Source organism: Pholis gunnellus (assembly GCF_910591455.1).
Source record: "Pholis gunnellus genome assembly, chromosome: 6".
Lineage (NCBI taxonomy): Eukaryota > Metazoa > Chordata > Actinopteri > Perciformes > Pholidae > Pholis > Pholis gunnellus.
In genome coordinates, this window is record NC_136532.1 from 27,494,315 (window position 1) to 27,514,444 (window position 20,130).

A 20,130-nucleotide genomic window follows, 5' to 3' on the forward strand; every position below is an offset into this window, starting at 1 on the left:
GCAGGCTGTTCCTGCGGTGTATGAATGGGTGTGAATGTTAGTTAGAGTCCTGATGGGCAGGTGATACAGTCTTCTCCTTTGTCCATTGGAGCCACGCGCACTTTAAGGACACTATGACTGCCTGTCCCAATAAGCTAACAGGCTAGTTCATTAGCACTCATTTAGCTGTTTTACCTCAAGTCTTCTGTGATAATCCCGCATGAGTTACTTTATAAATGTCTTTACTGTGTTTGTTTAAACGTCCTCGCTGTCGGGCAGAAACTACACTTGTGTCTCTCGAGTGAAGTTTAAAAGATTTTGATTCAGTTGATGAACGATTCTCTAAAACCAAAAGAGTGCGGAGTGGAAATGTCCATTTTACTTTGTCAAATAATATTTTGGTTTTTAACTACAACTACTCTACAATTATTAGGGATGTAACGACACACAAAATGTACAGTTTGGTGCGTACCTCTGATTTTGGGTCACGGTACAGTCAAAAGCTTTTTTACTAGATTGAACTAAAACATGTAAAAAAATAAAAATAATGAGCAGAAATTCATCCTTCCTCAAACAGTGTCTATTTAGTTAAAGACAACATGTAAATGAATCAATGTTCTGTTTTCTTACAGTCTCAGATGATCTGCATCCTCTGAAGAGAAGCAGCAGCTTTGATTGGCTGCATCCTAACAGTGAGTTAAACTGAACTGAGTCAGAAACATTCTTGTGTTCATTATAATCTGATTACAGTGTTTTCAGGTGATGGGTCACTGGTTAATGTTCAAGTTTCAAGATGACAACAGCTGACACGTTCACTCTAGTCCACCTTTAAAAAGCTGTGACTTCCTCCTTGGTTATGAATCTAGTTTTATTGTTTTCATTTTGGTTCAAGTCTTGAATTTGAAAAGTAGTTTTTTACTAATCCAGTGTTTCCTTCTCAGTGTCTGAGCTGAGGGTTGTTCTGCTGGGGAACAGCTGGTCTGAGAGGAGTTCAGTGGGGAACTTCATCCTGAGAGAGACTAAGTTCAACACTGAGGAAGAACCAGATCAATGTCTGAGAGTCAGAGGACAGTTAAAGGAGAAACAGATAGTTCTGATCAACACTCCAGATCTGCTGCACCCCAACATCTCTGAAGACAAACTAAGACAACATGTAGAACACTGTGTGAGTCTCTCTGGTCCTGGACCTCATGTGTTCCTGCTGGTTCTACAGCCTGAAGACTTCACTGAGGAACTCAAAGTGAAGCTCTGCAGAGTCCTGAAACTCTTCAGTGATCAATCATTTGATCGTTCATTGATACTGACATCAACATCTAGAGAGGAGAGTTCAGCTTTCATGGACAAAGACCAGCCTTTAAAAGACCTGATCAGAAGGTGTAGATACAGATACCTGAACCAGAAGAACCTTGAACCTCCAGAGCTGTTAACACGTTTGGGTCAAACTACAAAGGAGAACAATGGAGAACATCTGATCCGTGATGTATTTGAAGATGCAGCAACAGGTTTAGATCATCAAAGTCTGAAACATGCAACAGAAGTCAGTTTTAGATCTGATCCTCCAAAACCTGCTGGTGAGTCCAGAACAGTCATTCAGGTCATGAATAATGAATAACTTAATATTTACTTTACTTACTTTGACATGACTTCTTTTACAGAGGTGAACGTTCCCAGTAAAATGACTCCGCCCCCCCAGAGTAAGTCAATCACATGTTGTTATCTAGTTACACACAGTAGCAACAACACAACACTGATATATATGAAATATACAGTATTTAGATATCTGTAGTATCAGTCAGTAGAAAATGAAATGGCCATTACAGTGAATCAATAACGTTGCTGACTGATAAGGATCCATAATGAGCAAATTAACATATTTACAGTTATGCTAATTGAAGTATTTGTTTCATGGAGAATTATGGTTCATATTTATAAATGTGGAAACATGGATTTTGACACAATGAGCAACAATCATTAATGTCTGCAGCCCTCTTTGTTAAATGAATGATGTTTTACTCGTATGATGAATTGTTGAGTGATGAGAATCTGCTCATTGGAATCTTCTAACTAATATTATATCTGTGTTGTTTCAAAGCATCTGAACTCAGGATTGTGATGTTTGGAAAAAGTGAGAACAAAAAGAGAACACTATGCAACTTCATCTTTGGGAGCAAAAAGTTTCAATATTTAAAAATGAACCCAAACAAGCACTGTGAGGTCGCCCGTGGACAGTGGAGAGAACATCCTCTAACAGTGGTGAAGACTCCAGACGTCTTCAGTCTGTCTGATGAATCAATCAGAGACGAGATGAAGAGCTGTGTGAGTCTTTGTCTCCCTGGACCGAATGTTCTGCTGCTGTTAGTGAAGCCTTCTGATTTCACTGAGAAGAACAAACAAACACTGAAGTTCAGCCTGAGTTTGATTGATCAAGATGCTTTTAATCACTCAATGGTCATCACACATGATGGGAGTGAAACACATTTCTGTGTTAGTCAGCTCCTTAAAGACTGTGGAGGAAGACACTACAACATGTCAGGAAACTCACAGTTAATGGAGAAGATTGAGAACATTGTGCATGAAAACAGAAGGACCCACCTCACCGTCACTGAAGAGAAGAAACCATCTTTAAACCTGGTTCTGTGTGGGAGGACAGGAGCAGGGAAGACTTCAGCAGCCAAGGCCATTTTAGGTCAGACAGAGCTTCATCCAGTCTCCAACTCATCAGAGTGTGTTAAACATCAGGGAGAGGTGTGTGGACGTTGGGTTTCTCTGGTGGAGCTGCCTGCCTTGTATGAAAAACCTCAGGAGGCAGTGATGGAGGAATCACTCAGGTGTATCTCCCTCTGTGGTCCTGAGGGCGTCCATGTCTTCTTCCTGGTCCTACCTGTGGGTCCCCTCACTGATGAAGACAAGGGAGAGTTAGAGACCATCAAGCACACTTTCAGCTCTCCAGTCAATGACTTCACCATGATTCTGTTCACTGTGGAGTCAGATCCTAAAGCTCCAGATGTTGTTAACTTTGTGACAGAAAACAAGGAGATCCAGGATCTCTGTCAGAGCTGTGGAGGAAGATATGTTGTTCTCAACATCAAGGACCAGCAGCAGATCCCAGAGCTGATGGATTCTGTGGAAAAGATGAGACTGAAACCCTCCCACACTGAACCATGCAGCTACACAACAGAGATATTTGCACATGCTCAAATAAAAAAGATCAGAGCACTACAGGCTGAACTGAAGAACCTGAGAACAAACAGGACGGTCACCTGTAAGTATTGTACATTTTAATGTTTATATTTAAATAATCATAAATCATAAAATAATGTCTGTCCTAATCCATCCAGTGGACATTATACCTGGCAGTCTATACTGTTCCCGCTGTCACCATTAAAGTAACTCCAGGTCTTCTTGTTCCACAGGTGATGAAGAGAAGCAGAGCCCAGAGTGTCTCAGGATCGTGCTGATAGGAAAGACTGGCAGCGGAAAGAGCTCCTCAGGAAACACCATTCTAGGAACAGAGGAGTTCAAAGCTAAATCGAGCCAAAAGTCCGTCACCAAACGTTGTCAGAAAGCAGCGAGTGAAGTGGACGGTCGTCCTGTCGCTGTGGTCGACACTCCTGGTCTGTTTGACACAACTTTGTCCCATGAAGAGGTTAATGAGGAGATGGTGAAATGCATCAGTCTTCTGGCTCCTGGACCACATGTCTTCCTGCTAGTGTTAAACATTGGTAGATTTACAGAAGAGGAAAAGGAGACATTAAAACTCATCAAGGAAGGCTTTGGGAAAAATGCTGAAAAGTTCACCATCATTCTTTTCACTGGAGGAGATTCACTGGAGGTGGACAATATATCTATTGAGGAATACATAGAAGAAAACTGTGATGATTCCTTTAAAAAACTGATCGCTGACTGTGGAGGAAGATACCACGTGTTTAATAACCGTGATAAAAACCAAATGCAAGTCAGTGAGCTGATGACTAAGATTGACACCATGGTGAAGACCAATGGAGGCAGCTGCTACACTAATGAGATGCTGCAAGAGGCCGAGACCGCTATCAAGAAAGAAATGGAGAGAATCCTGAAGGAGAAGGAAGAAGAGATGCAGAGAGAGAGGGAGGAACTTAAAAGAAAACATGAAGAAGAAATGCAGACAATGAAAAGAAGAATGGAAGAACAGAGAGCGGAAATTGATCAAGAGAGAGCATTGAAAGACAAACAACTTGAGGAAATGGAAGAAAACATAAAGAAAGAAGGTGAAGAGAGAAAGAAAGAACAGGAAATGAGAGAAGAAGAAGTTAGGAAGAGAAAACAGGAGGAAGAAAAACAACGACAGGAGTGGGAACAGAAAGTTGAAACTCTGGAGAAAAATAGAAGATCAGAGGCAGAATCCCAGGACAGAAAGCTGGAGGAGAATAGAGAGATGATGAGAAAAGAACGAGAGAACTGGGAGACAAAACAAAAAGAATGGTGGATTAAACAAGATCAAGAAAATGAACAGAGACGACAGAAGGAAGAAACAAAACTTGGAAAGCTTCAAGAAGAATATGAACAGGAAAAAGAAAAATATGAAAAGAAAAGAAAAGAAGAAGAACGAATCAGAAGAGAACAAGAGGAAACAGAGAAAAAAGACATGGAGGACAAACAGAGAGCAGAAATTGAAAAGGAGAGAAAACTGAGAGAAGAACAACTTGAAGAAAAGGAGAAAAACATGAAGACGGAACGTGAGGAGAGAAGGAAAGAACAGGAAATGAGAGAAGAAGAAGAAGACAGGAAGAGAAAACAGGAGGAAGAAAAACAACAACAGACGTGGGAACAGAAAGTTAAAACTTTGGAGCAAAATATAAAATCACAGTCAGAATCAAAGGAAACCATCAGCAGAAAGCTGGAGGAGAATAAAGAGATGATGAAAAAAGAACAAGAAAACTGGGAGACAAAACAAAAGGAATGGTGGATTAAACAAGGTCAAGAAAATAAACAGAGACGACAGCAGGAAGAAACAAAACTTAGAAAGATTCAAGAAGAATATGAACAGGAAAAAGAAAAATATGAAAAGAAAAGAAAAGAAGAAGATCGAATCAGAAGAGAACAAGAGGAAACACTGAGAAAAGACATGGAGGACAAACAGAGAGCAGAAGTTGAAAAGGAGAGAAAACTGAGAGAAGAACAACTTGAAGAAAAGGAGAAAAAAATAAAGAAGGAACGTGAGGAGAGAAGGAAAGAACAGGAAATGAGAGAAGAAGACGACAGGAAGAGAAAACAAGTGGAAGAAAAACTACGACAGGAGTGGGAACAGAAAGTTGAAACTTTAGAGCAGAAAAAAAGATCAGATGCAGAATCCCAGGACAGAAAGCTGGAGGAGAATAGAGAGATGATGAGAAAAGACCGAGAGAACTGGGAGACAAAACAAAAGGAATGGTGGATTAAACGAGATCAAGAAAATGAACAGAGACGACAGGAGGATGAAACTAAATTTAGAAAGCTTCAAGAAGAATATGAACAGGAAAAAGAAAAATATGAAAAGAAAAGAAAAGAAGAAGATCGAATCAGAAGAGAACAAGAGGAAACACAGAGAAAAGACATGGAGGACAAACATAGGACAAACATGGAGACTCTGACGAAGACGTATGAAGATGAAGCCAGAAAGAAAGCTGAGGAGTTCAATGACTTTAAGAGTAACTATGATAAATCCATGAAAAAGCAACATGAACAAACAATGCTAGAACATCAAGGCAAGATTTCTGACATAGTGACCTGTATGACCAAAAAGGGGGGAAGTCAGAGAATAATTGACTTAGTGAAAAAACAGAAAAAAGAAATGAAGACTGTGAAGGATGAGGAGGAAAAGAAGAGTCTGCAGCAAAAACATGAAAAAGGACTAAATGACTTGATAGAGGAACTTCTGCAACAAGTTGACAAAAGATGTTACATTTCATGAGGATATGTTTTAAGAAGACGTACTAACAGCTGTATCAGATGTGAAAGCTGTACTTCAGTCTCCAGCAGGTGCCTTCTTACTCCAACAACATGACTGAAAGGAAATAAAAGAGTGGTGGGACAAAAGAGATCAGGAAAATAAACAGGAAGAACGTGCAGCACTTGAAAAGCTAAAAGAACTTGAGCAGGAAAAGGAAAAACATGAAAACAACAGAAAAGAAGAAGATAGAATCAGAAGAGGACAGGAGGAAAAAGAGCAAAAGGAATTGGAGATAAAGTATGAGAAATCCCAGAAGCATGTGAAGGAGGCCTTTGAAGAGGAAGCCAGGTGTCTCACCAAAAACGGAAAAAATGATCAGTGACTTACAGGAACAAGAAATCTGGAGCAAAAAGAACACCTGCAGAAAACACATGAAAAACTCATGAGGCTTTTATTTTGAAGACATGCTAGTGGGGGATGGCAATGTCACTCAGTCAACCACGCTGGTCCTGACTGAAATATCTCCACAATTATTGGCTGGATTGCCAACAAATTTGGTTCAGACATTCATGTTCCCCAGAGGATGAATCCTCTAGACTTTGATGATCCTCTGACTTTTCCTCTAGCGCCACCATGAGGTTGACATTTTTGTGTTTTTAGTGAAACATGTCAATGACTATTGGATGGATTTTGATTAAATTTGCTTCAGCCATTCATGTTCCCCAGAGGATGAACTGTAATAACTTTGGAGATCTTCTGAATGTTGGAGAAGGTTGGAGAAGGATTGCTTCCTTGATTATTTATCAGTACTTTTGTTTTGTTTATATTTTATGTATTCAATGTGTGCACATAGAAAGATTGTCAAGTAATAATGTATCAAACTGACTGTAAATCATATAGTTTACAATCCAAACCTCTGCTGACAGACAAACCTGCAAATCTGTTGGATAGAGAAACTTAAAGAGGAAGATGAGAACGCAGCCTAATGAAATACTTGCTGCAGCAAATGAGCAGCAATGATGGAATAATGCTTACAATGTAAATAATCCATTTTAATTGATCACTCTCTAATCAGTAGATGGCTTTGAATCTACAACAAAAATCAATGTCATATTGTTAGTGTGTGTTGTCACAACACAAAGTAACGGCTGTTCGTCAAATATTCACGAAATACAATCTGAGTTTCATCTACAGGGACAAGAATAGTCCGCGTTTTTTTGGTTTGTTCGGAACAACTTTTTTCTGTGACGCCATTACGTTACTAAACTAAAGTTATGTTCAGGCAACAAAAGTACTTAGTTAAGTTGAGGATGAACTCCATGATTGGGCCTAAAATAACTAAGTACAGTTAGGTTTAGGAAAGCTGTTTGCACTCTGCGCTGCTCCACCTGCAGCCTAAACAGCAAGTTCTCTTGGTGAGGAACAAAACTCACCACTCTGATTAAAATAGACACACAGTGACAAAATGTTCAAGTCTGACTCTCTACAATATATATTATTTGTTCTTTATTACTGAAAATAACTGTTTGATTTGTAACATTCAGGTCTTCTCTGTTTCATTGTGATTCATGTAAACTTTGGTAAAATCAGCTTAATATTGGAGAAAGAGTCACGAGTTTTACTTTCCACCTCAAATAAGTTGATTATTGTAAAGAAGTTGTGGACAAGATGAGATGTCGTCTCAGAGACACTTTCTCAGTCTGTAGAACATCTTCATGATGTTTCATTGTTTTATTCTTCACTCGTGAGTTATGAATATTGTTTTTATTGTTTGTGTAATTATTTACAGCGTAGTACAGAAAGACTTTGTCAGTAGAGATGATCTTTGGTTTCATGTTTGTAAAAGAAAATAAATGTTTAAATGTCATTAAACCCAAATAACAAATATCACAGCAGATATTAAATATGAATTCATAGACAATGAATGCTTTTATATTTGGTTGTTTTGCTGCATGTCAAATTAGAATAGAAGCTTTAAGTGATAATTCAGATTGCTCTTTAATATGGTGTTTGGTTTCTTTGTGTGTCATGATACAAGATGAATAAAGGCTTTGACTTGTAGTTCAGAGTGGACTGTTGTCTAGAGAACACATCATATCTGCAGCCTGATGCTGCTGCAGCCGACAGACATTTATTCTTCATTTGAATTCATCATTTTATAGTTTTATGTTCTTAGTGTGATATTATTCTAAGTTTGTATTGTTGGGATCTGGCAGGAGCATGTTTAGTTTTCAGCAAGTAAGAAAACTAAATTATTGACATTAATTACATTATTAATATCAATAAGATTATTAACAATTTTTAATAATAATAATGGGGCACCACCCTGAGATCAGGGACCAATACATATATATATATATATATGTATGTAGCACCCTGCTAATGTGTTTACATGTGTTTTGTTTAGCTGTCTGGTAAAACAGTACTTTTGCATTTGTGTTCATGGTTTGGAGAAGTACTTATGTTTCCTACGGTTCAAGTTGCACTTGAACCTCTCCTGTCCTTATCGTATTGGTTGGTCAGGTGTCAATCTGTTGCCAGCCAATTAGGAGAAGCTAATGAGACTGTCCGCTAACCTACCGGATTCTCAGGGGGGCGGGACTAATGACCGAGAGGCGGGAAGTAAACAAAGAGAGAGCCGAGAGGAATGACGAAGGCGCTGCTGTTTTTAACTTCAGAAACACGGACACTGGAAATGTTAATACACAGAGGAGAACTGAAGAGATAGTATAGAAGTGTTTAACATGACGCTCTAACTTTAGAGGTGAGTTGTTACTTTCGGAGAGACGCCAAAGCGGACAGGACAGTCCGTCGAGGATCAGCACGGAGGTTCGTGGGGTAACGGTGCGGCTCTGAAGAGGAATAAAGTGGGCTGTTTTCAGGTACTTTCTGCCCGTGATTTCAACTGACGGATGTGTTGAGGCTTCTAGCAAAGGTGTTGGATCTGTGGAGACAAGACGTGCTGCTCTCTGAGTAACCGAGGAGCAGTGAGTCCACCACAGATGTTCCCCAAAGAGTTCAAATGAGCTCCAACAAGCGCGCCAACGTCCTGGTACCGTCACACTGACTATCACCTCTGTGGGTGTTATTGTGTGTTATATTGTATGTTTATGTGGGTCACAATGTTGACTGTTAAGTATTCATGTGTTGAAGTAATGTATGTCAGGGCTACATAGGAATGCATTGGGAGTTTTAACTCACGGAACAGTATAGCTGTATTAAGCTAACCGGTGTTACGGTTTAACCGGGGACCCTGTTAACTGGTGACCTTCAGCCGAATGCGTCTGTTGTTGTCGTAGCTACGGCAGCTGTTAAACACGAGCAGAGAACACGTAGCTGTCCTCGTGAATGCCGCATTGTTTAGTTTTGTAACACGGTGTCAAACCTTCTCATTTACAGTCTTTGGTCAAAACGTACCGGGTCCCACGTTGGAGCGTCTTTGGAGGAAACTAGTCCACTCGAGTTTTAAACGTGGCGTGCTTGTTGTTTATGTGTTGAAACAGGAAGGGAGCAAATTCCCCTTCCTTTGAAATAATAAAGTTGGTATAAAAACAAGCAAACACATAATCGTCTTTGGAGCCTGTTTTGTGGAAACATGTGTTACGTAGAAGAACTCTGTAGCACAGTTAAACAAATAAAAAATAAAAAGGTATAAACGGGATTCGAACTCATATCATTGAGTGGAAAAACATTTAGCAGGCAAGGGCAGTGCCACTACGCCACAATAGGCTCAATGTAATTATTGGAAGCTACATAGAAATCTAAAACACAGTCAGCAGTCGCTCCTAAGAGCAGAGGAACCAGATCAACTGGTGACCGCACTGCGTGTTCACCATGCAGCATCTAGAAGTGCACTACGGAGCACTTTTGAATACATCAAATGTCTGGCTAATTATATCAGACAAATAATATATATATGATATAGATGAGAATGTGCAATTGATGGATGTTTTTGTTGTCATTTTGATGTAAAGTATACGTTATCTTATATGTTGATGGGAAGGAGCCTCTGGGCCTTTCTCAACATGCGTACTTCTCTGTACTTGTGAACTTGTGGACTTGTGAAACGTCATCAGTCTCAGCCCAAGTACTGATCCAATTCAAAGTTCACATCAAGCCAAGCCAGGTCCAAATGCCCGGATGTGGCTCCGCCCATTTTACCGGATGCATCGGATGTGACTTGTCTGAACTTGGGACAGCCAAATATCCCAGAATGCATTTGACTCCAGCAAGAAGAAACAATGGCGGAAGAGAAGTCTCACAATTGTAAGTTTATTTTCTAAATACTACTGTTGTTCAGTCACGGAAAGTAACTTTAGGATGTTTTTAGGCGAGAAGTTAGTTGTTTAAGAATCTAATATGTGGTCGGTTTGTCAAGATTCAGCCGATTTAAAAATCTGCTCCGACGATTTCGGAGATGCTAGCGGGAAAACTACAGTGGCGGTAAACCTCGCCAGCACCGGGGGGGTCAGAGCTCATATTACCCGCCGAGAACAGCCTTATCTCGGCGAGTATTTTTGAAATTTTCCGGTGGCGTTGACGTCTCCATAGCGGTTAAACATGAGCTATAATTGTGTTTGGTTGAATCTAAAGAATAATCTTTTGGTCTCGGAGTCTATTGTTAGTTTACATGTAATGTTGAATCAGTTTGGCTGAGGGCAAAGTTAAGATTCATAACTTAATATTAGTTTAACTTTAACGTTGAACTAAATGCTCTCTTTTTACTGTTGACCGACTTGTTTGCTTGTCTCTATCCATATTATACAGACAGGTTATACTGGCTATCATTGTGCATTATGACTAACATTTAAGCAATATTTTAATGAAACCCGGGCCCTTATAGACTGGCGGTCGGCCAACGAGAGCCTTTTCACAGGCCGGCGCTACTCCAGCAAGAGTGGATGGGAGTAAGTATACATTTTGAGAGCTTTTATCATTGCGTGTATGTCTAGGGAAGGGATGGAGCCTTGTGCAGTCTCAATCTGAAATATTTAATATCTTATTGAAGTGACAATGTGTCACTGGTTTTTTGTTTTGCCCAGGGACTTTGTTACCACTCCTGGCCTGGCGTTAACAGTAAAGCAGGCCAGGAAGAAATGGAACAACCTGAAAGACAAATACAAGGTGATCTCTGCTTTATTTTATATACTGAGAGTCCTAATATGATTTCATGAAAAGAGTAATTTGCCAGGCCAATTATGAAATCTAACAAAGACTGTGAATACATTCAAACAGTCAGCGTCACAGTGTAGTAAATAATACCCTACTTTCAGGAGCTTAGGAACCCTCCAACGGGCAAAGGGGTGGAGGCCGGTAGTGTCACTGCTGCCACCTGGCAGTGGTACAGCGTCATGGATGCTGTACTCCAGGGGCAGCATTCCATCAGTCCGCCCCTGGTTGCTGCAGCAAACCTGACTGCCACTACAGGTGGCAGTCAGCCAGCCAGCCCACCAGGAAGAGGACCAGGGACAGTGAGGGTGTCCTTGACTTCTTCCTCTGGGGAGGTTTACTGTTCACATGTAGTCATGTTGACCCAGACATGCAGGCAATCCTTCGGGAGCCGAAATCTGGGCAGCTAGTCTTCCCCGGATCCCGTTCCCAGACAGGTTCCTGTCAGCGGTGTCGTCCTCGATGACTTCTGGGCCTTCCTCCTCCTCCTCCTCCAGGATGTCACCTGCTGCCACACAGATGTTGTGAAGGACACAGCAGGCACCGATCACCTTTGGGGCAAACAGAGGTTTGACCTCCAGGGCCCTCAGAAAGATGGACCGCCAGCGAGTTTTCAACACCCCAAAGGTACGCTCAATAATGTTCCTGGCTCTTGCATGGAGCCTGTTGTAGCGCGCTTCCACTTGGCCTGTGAATTAACGTTTACATAGAAAATGTAAGGTGTATTTCAAAGTCAACAAATTAACAATTTGGTGTGTGTGTTCATTCGTTCTTACTTGCTACAGGCTGGCGGTATGGTGTCATGATCGCAACTGGACGCTGCGGACACGGGTAGCCTCCATCTCCCAAGAGAAAGTACCCAGCTGGTGGATCCAGGGCCTGCTTTTACATCGGTGATCTCCGGAGCATAAGCGCATCGTGAACAGATCCTGGATTGCCAATGTACACATCCAGAAATGCACTGTTGGCGTCACAGATGCCCTGCAGTAGCAGTGAGGGGAAAAGTTTTCTGTTTATGTATGACCTCTTGTGTGGCTCTGCAGGAGGAAGAATCCTGACGTGACACCCATCGATGGCAGCGGCAGCACAGCGGAATGCCTCATGGCCAGCAAGGCGAACAAAGCCGGCCCCCACCTCCTCCATCTCCTCTGGTTTGGGGAAATGAATGACTCTATGGATGATGGTCATCATTTCCTCCACGACGTTGTGGACGGTCCTGCAAACGGTGGCCAGTGGCGTGGCAAATATGTCGGCAGTGACCCTGTAGGAGGCTCCACAGGCAAGCCAGTACACCGTCACCAGCACCTCAACCTCATGGCTCCATCCATGGTTTTTCTGCCGGGGAAGCATCTGGACCAGCATGTTGATGCTGGTCCTGGAGAGCCTGAAGGCTGGTCTTAGGTCAGCTTCAGACCAGAACAATGAAAGGATCGGGACATGGTCCTTCAATTGGGCATAGCTCAGAATGGGACTTAGGTCCTGTTAAAAAAACAAAAACAGGATTTCTCTTTTAAACATTGTTTATTAATTGTTGTAACATTAATGTATGTAGTATATCTATTTGTGTTTTGACTATTTAATACTAATAATAAATGATTTCTAAATATGAATTGTTGAAGTCTACCAGTATGTCCCTCTAATATCTGACCTGTGTGCTCAGGTTTCTATTTCTGTTATTGCTCGACAGCCGGTGTAAAAACACACACACCTATCTTTACCAGAGTCCAGAAGTTACTGTAGCCTCCATGATCTCTGTATCACACATGAAATGTCCTGCTGTGTTGAAGGCTGTCCTGGTTAATGACTAATGATGTACGAGACATCACGAGGCCTCCTCTTTGGCTTCTTGGTATAGATGACCGACTGCAACCGCAATCTTCCCGGTCTGATCCATTATAATATATAATATATATATATATATATATATATATATAATATAACGTATAATATATAATAACTGTTCAAAGCGCTCTCTTTTAATTCACGTATATCTACACCAACCTTCTACAACCCACAACCCTTTTCCCGCCACCGGCTCTTTAAACATATGCGTGCGTGAAGAAAGACCGGCCAGCGTGGTGACGTCATCAAGTAAGCTGCCGTTCCAATTCACCGTACTTTTGGAGTCTGGACTTGGAGTACAGACTTCAAGTCCATACTCCAAAAGTTCACAAGTCCGTACTTGTGAACTTGGGTATTGAGAAAGGCCCTCTGTGTTCTTTGGAAGCCGTCTGCCACTGTGATGAACAATTATAGATCCTGTAAGTTATTATCATGAGAAACTTTCCCAAAATAATGACTTACTATCTCATAATAATAATGACTTACTATCTAATAATAATTATGACTTACTATCTCATAATAATGACTTACTATCTCATAATAATGACTTACTATCTCATAATAATGACTTACTATCTCATAATAATGACTTACTATCTCATAATAATAATGACTTACTATCTAATAATAATAATGACTTACTATCTCATAATAATGACTTACTATCTCATAATAACTATGACTTACTATCTAATAATAATAATGACTTACTATCTCATAATAATGACTTACTATCTCATAATAATGACTTACTATCTAATAATAATTATGACTTACTATCTCATAATAATTATGACTTATCTCATAATAATGTACGACAAATTAAAGCCTTATGGAACATGTATCAGTGGTTGCATAGATGGCATCTCGAGACATTTCTTTTGGCTAGAAGCATAGAAAACCAACAATGACCTTCGTATTATCACAGGTTACTTCATAGATGCTGTGACCGTAAACAAAGGATATCTGCAAAAAATCTGATTCGATCACGGTACTGAGAATACACATCTTGCAATAATGCAAAACTGTCTGCACACCAGTGAGAATGAGGATGGTACTTTAGGTCCAAGTACTGGTGCTAGCAGATGGCTATTTTGTTGACAGCTTCATTGACAAATCACTGATCCAGCTTTGCTTCCAAAATACCAAACAGGTACAGTGTCCTAAAAACCTGATTACAGTATCAGTACAGCTGGAGGGGAGACCGGGGACGAGTGGAACACCTGTTGTCCAAGCACCCATAACTCGCCGAATGCTTCTATCAAAGTACTTTTATTTGTCTCCAAATATGACACAAATATCATGAATCAATGTCAAATACAAGGTGTTCCTTTGTTACAACCTGCCCCACTACCTAGATTATTTTTAACACACCTGAGGTGAGTTGTAACAATACGAGGGTAGAATTGCTTCTTCCTGTGGTTCCCCAAGAACAGAAAGAACTCACCGCTCACTAAGTCACTTTAAGAATGACGGTATGTAGAAGGAGCTGTTAAAAAACAAAGCAGTGTGTCATTGTGTTTGTGTTTTACGGTGGTGCTGATACTTTAGAAGACATCAGCTTTGTAGTGAACGGTGTGTGTGTGTGTGTGCAGTTGTCAATTCAGGGTCATGTAGATTAAGAGTGTCAGCCATGTATAGCTAGCTGTAGCAGCATGGTGGTTTGAAATAAGCAGATTAAAAGTGTCATATTTTACCTAAGTGATCATTCTCTAATCTCAAACAATTCTAACATTCATGAAACACTTACTGTACCTTCTGTAGTCTTGTTCAGATTGAGAATATAGATTTACACACTTCAGGTCATTTTGTGTCAGTTTTTATTTTTGAGCGACACAAAAAAAGACAAATGTTTGTTCCTGCAATGGTTCTCCTTCAGGTAAGAACTGGTTTGGTCCTTAAAGATAAAATGTTCAAACACTAAATGTCATGGTTAATAGATGGGTGCGATTAGGGTTTTATTACAGTCTTTTAATTCATTTTTATTTAAGGTTTGCATTTTCATAAGAGCTTTGCAACCAAGAGTGCAAGCCGGTCAAATTAGGGATGTTGCAGACACACTTGTACCTCTTGGCATCAGGGCGCCTCACTCAGGTCCATTTCTAAAAGTTATCAAAGAATAAATAACTTTTCAGTGTGGAGTATGTTTAGTGAAGATATCTCTAGAATTGGCCAAATACAGCACAAGCATGTGGGTGGAAGTGGGTCTTACTGAATTCACAGATACTGTATTTCAAACAGTATAGAAAGCTTTGACACAAGATCAGAACTTATGTGAATGTGATGCATTGGCCACATGGTGGCGCTATCCCCACATAAACACTACAGACACTTCTTTGAGTTAAATACTTTCCGTCACATTTTTACCATTTTCATTGTGGGAGAGAAGTGTAAGTGTTTACTGAACAAAATATAGTGAATTGCATTTCCTGGAATTTGATTTTTGGCTTCAGATATAAATGGCAGCTAGAGACGCTTTTAATGTTTAAATTGAACCGTCAAAGTGAAGGGACACGTCTCTTGTGTGAAGCCCATGATTATGGGCTTTGATGTATATAGTGATAAGGAAAGAAAAGCAAATCAGGAACTCAGTGCATCAACATTTAGACATTTCTGAAACTCAGCAATAAATGACATTAGAGAAGTTGTAAACCTCAAATGTTGGCATTTTATTGATCAGTGAACACTCGGTGGAACATTCATACAGCTCAACTCTGACAGAACGGGTTAGGAGAAAATGCAGAATATTGCATTCAGTTGTAGAAAAGATGTGCAGCGATAATACTGGTTTCTTTTGACCATCAGTAGTTAATCACCAGAAGGAGTGAAAGCTGCGAGTTAGAAGAACATGTTCAGAAATGTTTGTAGGAGGTTCAGCTAGAAACAGACGCTCGAGTCATCTTCTGTGTGGCATCTCGTATCTTTTAGTCTGTTCACACCAAGACAACCCGGAGACCGTTCTAGTTGGACGAAACATTGTAAAGCATGTCAACTTCCCCGCCGGGGCAGAGGAGATGGGACCATGTGGAGCTTTCTAGAAGCACTTGCGGTGGACAATGGCGGGGCCGGACTCGTCGTACTCCTGCTTGCTGATCCACATCTGCTGGAAGGTGGAGAGGGAGGCCAGGATGGAGCCGCCGATCCAGACGGAGTACTTCCTCTCTGGGGGAGCGATGATCTGGAGGTGAGGAGAGACAAACCGGTAAGATGTGAAGCAGTGATGCTTAACATGGACAGGCTTTATTTAAGTTTACTGCCACTTTACCTTCAAATAGACACAAGGAGACATTTTATCAACATCAACATGTTTAGAGTTCAGCTTTTTGCAATGAATTAAAACAAATGTTGTCCATTCTGTACATTACAGATCAGAGTCTCTGGAAAACTATTGACCAAGTTTAACTGGCGCAGAAGAACCTTTCAAGACAAATAACCGCTTTAAGTTGGACCTCCATCAGACTGAAGGGGTCAACTTTAGAAGTTTGATCATAAATGATTTGAGTCATCTGCATAAAAAAAAGAAACTGCACCTTGATTTTCATGGTAGGTGGGGCCAGGGCGGTGATCTCCTTCTGCATGCGGTCAGCGATGCCGGGGTACATGGTGGTGCCACCGGACAGCACGGTGTTGGCGTACAGGTCCTTACGGATGTCCACGTCGCACTTCATAATGCTGTTGTAGGTCGTTTCGTGGATGCCACATGACTCCATTCCTGAACACACAGAGGCAACCAGTTCATTTATCATTTGTACGCAAGAATGTTCTGGCTCATACTGGACCAGAATCCTCTCTGAAGCAACAAACACCATTATGACGACACCTGTGCTCAGAAACTCTGTACAAGATCTTTAATAGAGCGATCGTCTTTAGACTGAGCCTACAGAGAGTTGACTGGTGTTTGATGGATCTTGTAAATCTTTACAGAATTTGCCTCAACAGAAACTGCAAATAAAAGCTAGATCATCCCTGTGGATTGCCCAAGAACTCAAAGAAGCACTATCAGAGAGATGATGCGAGACCAGACTGCTTTGATATCATCGTCTCCGGTCGGTGTTAAGAGTCGTTACCCACCGAGGAACGAAGGCTGGAACAGCGCCTCGGGGCAGCGGAACCTCTCGTTGCCGATGGTGATGACCTGTCCGTCAGGAAGCTCGTAGCTCTTCTCCAGGGAGGAAGAGGAGGAAGCCGTCTGCATCTCCTGCTCAAAGTCCAGAGCCACGTAGCACAGCTTCTCCTTAATGTCTCGCACGATCTCACGCTCGGCTGCAATTCAAGAGTGGAATTATTAGTTATAAAATGGACAAGAACTCAAATCAGAAAGTAGAAAAACCAGCAGACATTCAGGAGCTTCAGTTCTTCTGAGGTCACTTTGTGTTTAAGTTGTGAGGAGCTCCAGGGTCTAAGTTGGGCCGATGCCGCTGGCTTTAGGAGGTGAAACTCGTACCAGTGGTGGTGAAGCTGTAGCCTCTCTCAGTGAGGATCTTCATCAGATAGTCGGTCAGATCTCTGCCAGCCAGATCCAGACGGAGGATGGCGTGAGGAAGAGCGTAACCCTCGTAGATTGGCACGGTGTGGCTGACGCCATCACCAGAGTCCATCACAATACCTGCAAGACAGAAAACACCCGGTTACAAAGAGGTGAAACGCTGAAAGTTCAGACAAAACCCAACGTTTCGGGTACTTGTGATACGAGTCCATTTCTTTAGCAGGAACTCCTAATTCTGACAATTCAATATTAAATGATGTTCCAGTTTAGAGAAATGTCTTCAGTCATGAGTTCTCACCTGTGGTACGACCGGAGGCGTACAGGGACAGGACGGCCTGGATGGCCACATACATGGCCGGACAGTTGAAGGTCTCGAACATGATCTGTACCAAAGAGAAAGAAAGTGTCACTGAAGATCAAACAAAAAACCCGCTGGAGCTCGTTCTAATACGGGTCTCAGAATACGATCAGAGTTCACACTGATGCTGAGCAAAGCGTGAACACACCTGTGTCATCTTCTCCCTGTTGGCTTTGGGGTTGAGTGGAGCTTCGGTCAGCAGGACCGGATGCTCCTCAGGTGCAACACGGAGCTCGTTGTAGAAGGTGTGATGCCAGATCTGCAGGACGGGACAGATGTTAGTTTGACAGCTGGATGTTCAGGTGAAGAGTTTAAATACATGTGGACGAGTCAGGTGAGGCTGGAGGCAGCTTTTCACCTTGAGCTTAAATAATTTGTCAATTTAAGTTTTGAAATCCTGAACTAAATTATGACTACATGACATTTGATATGAAATGACTATGTTGACATGTTTTCTTCTTGGGGCTTGAACAGCAGCACTGATGGTGTCCAGCCTGAGAGCTGTGACCGTCATAGATGACCTGAGCTCCAGGTGTGTAAACTCAGGTGAGCAACAGGAGGTGGAGGTCTTTACCTTCTCCATGTCGTCCCAGTTGGTGACGATGCCGTGCTCGATGGGGTACTTCAGGGTCAGGATGCCTCTCTTGCTCTGGGCTTCGTCTCCCACGTAGCTGTCCTTCTGTCCCATTCCCACCATCACACCCTGCACACAAACACACCTTTACCATCACGTGTTCACTGCATTTACCTGCTGGGGAGATTTTAGAGTCTTCATCAAATCGTACCTGATGTCTGGGGCGACCGACGATGGAGGGGAAGACGGCGCGGGGGGCGTCGTCACCGGCGAACCCGGCTTTGCACATGCCGGAGCCATTGTCCACAACCAGGGCAGCAATATCGTCATCCATTTCTGAAAGGAAACATTTATATTAATGAAACATACGGGTTATTCTTCTACAGTGACACCATCAATCACTGTCTCCTTATACGGGTTCTAGTGCTATTTGTGATCTGAGTCAAATGTTTGTTCTTAGTTCCCTAAAAACTGAATTAAAGCATCTTCATGGTCTTTTCAATAATTAAACAAATCATGCAAAGACTTCAGTGCCAACATGATGTTTACGTTTTTGATAATACATTGTTTTAAAGCATAATGACCTAGAAGGATTTAGTTTGAACTGTTTTAAGAAGAAGTGTCAGAAGTGAGGTGACGTCATCATTTCCTGCCAGCTCATCACTGACTATTTGAAACATCCTCAGTTACAACATCAGGAGTTCACCCGAGTGATGCAACAGCTTGATGAGGACAAACTCTGTAATGTGAGGATTCTGGTTTCTCTCTTTAAACTGAAACTAGTCTAAACTTTCTGCACATCTCAGTTCCTCCTGCAGCTTCACTGGAATGACAGTTTGTCGGGCGTGGCGCCTCAAGTCGTCCAACCTGATCAACTTTTTTTTTTTTTTCTCATGTTGCATCATGTCAGGACATTCCAAACAAGTTCAGACAGATAAGCCGCTCCTCTTTAACAAGCTCCACAGGATGCAACACGCATTTAGAGTTCAGCTGCACCTTCTTTAATCTAACTTCTTCTTTAACCTCGTGAGAGACGAGTCCAGTTTAACACAGAGCGACAATTACAACTCATCAAGTATTCTGTGATCATTCAGGAAGTGTTTGATGCAGGAAGGAGCCGCCCCCCCCCCACACACATTCACTGAAACAGTTGCACAACTCAACACTAGTGTTTCCTCTTTCTTTTAAACTAAAGACATTTAAACCACAGAGTGACTTTGCTCACATCATTTCCTTGTACATTTGTGTTATTGATCATTTTATTCATCAGACCAGCTGCTGATGTATTTAAATGTCTGAAACATAATCACGTTCCACTAGAGACGTGTTGTAAAGGTTAGGCTCTGGTGAAGTGTTTCCTCATTCTTGCACAGATCTAGTCTCACACGCGCTGATCTATTCGCAGTATTTTAACCCTGAAACTGTCAGAAAGTTACTTTTGTTTAAAACACTGTAAAATAACTTAGACATCACGTGTTCTGTAAATTAAATGAGATCATTTATCTTAGTCTTAAAAAGTTAAACTAATCTGCAGTTAAAAAAAAAAAAACCTTCCAGAACAAATTAAACTCGACATGAATCTATTTCTAAAGCATAAAGAAGCGTTTAAAACGTCACAGCTGTGATCAGCTGTCTGTCACACATCTGCAGAGATTCAGTGTTAAACAGTCAATAAACCTCATTATCCTTAAATTAAACTCTAGCAGCTCAGTTCAGACATATCTGTGATCAACCTCTTAAACGCTGAGCAGCAGCAGCAGCAGCAGCGGTGCTTCTTACCTGTGCAGGTGAGTCTCGGGTGTGTCTGTCCGTGG

At 41.4% G+C, this 20,130-nt stretch overlaps 2 protein-coding genes across 2 annotated transcripts; one reads left to right on the forward strand and one right to left on the reverse strand.

Moving 5' to 3' along the window:
- Positions 1-617: 617 nt before the first annotated feature.
- Positions 618-7,942, forward strand: LOC306697260 (uncharacterized protein). The gene is made up of 5 exons (XM_079161070.1): positions 618-671; positions 921-1,550; positions 1,635-1,673; positions 2,072-3,241; positions 3,393-7,942. Coding segments are annotated over exons 1-5 (4,356 nt in total). The 5' UTR covers positions 618-670; the 3' UTR covers positions 5,909-7,942.
- A 7,601-nt stretch (positions 7,943-15,543) lies between these two features.
- Positions 15,544-20,130, reverse strand: LOC306697275 (actin, cytoplasmic 1-like). The gene is made up of 9 exons (XM_079161090.1): positions 20,096-20,130; positions 18,528-18,652; positions 18,317-18,445; positions 17,891-18,001; positions 17,683-17,767; positions 17,343-17,504; positions 16,970-17,161; positions 16,429-16,610; positions 15,544-16,076 (listed from the first exon to the last, which is right to left on the reverse strand). The coding sequence occupies exons 2-9, from the start codon at positions 18,648-18,650 to the stop codon at positions 15,933-15,935; spliced, it is 1,128 nt and encodes a 375-aa protein (XP_079017216.1). The 5' UTR covers positions 18,651-18,652; positions 20,096-20,130; the 3' UTR covers positions 15,544-15,932.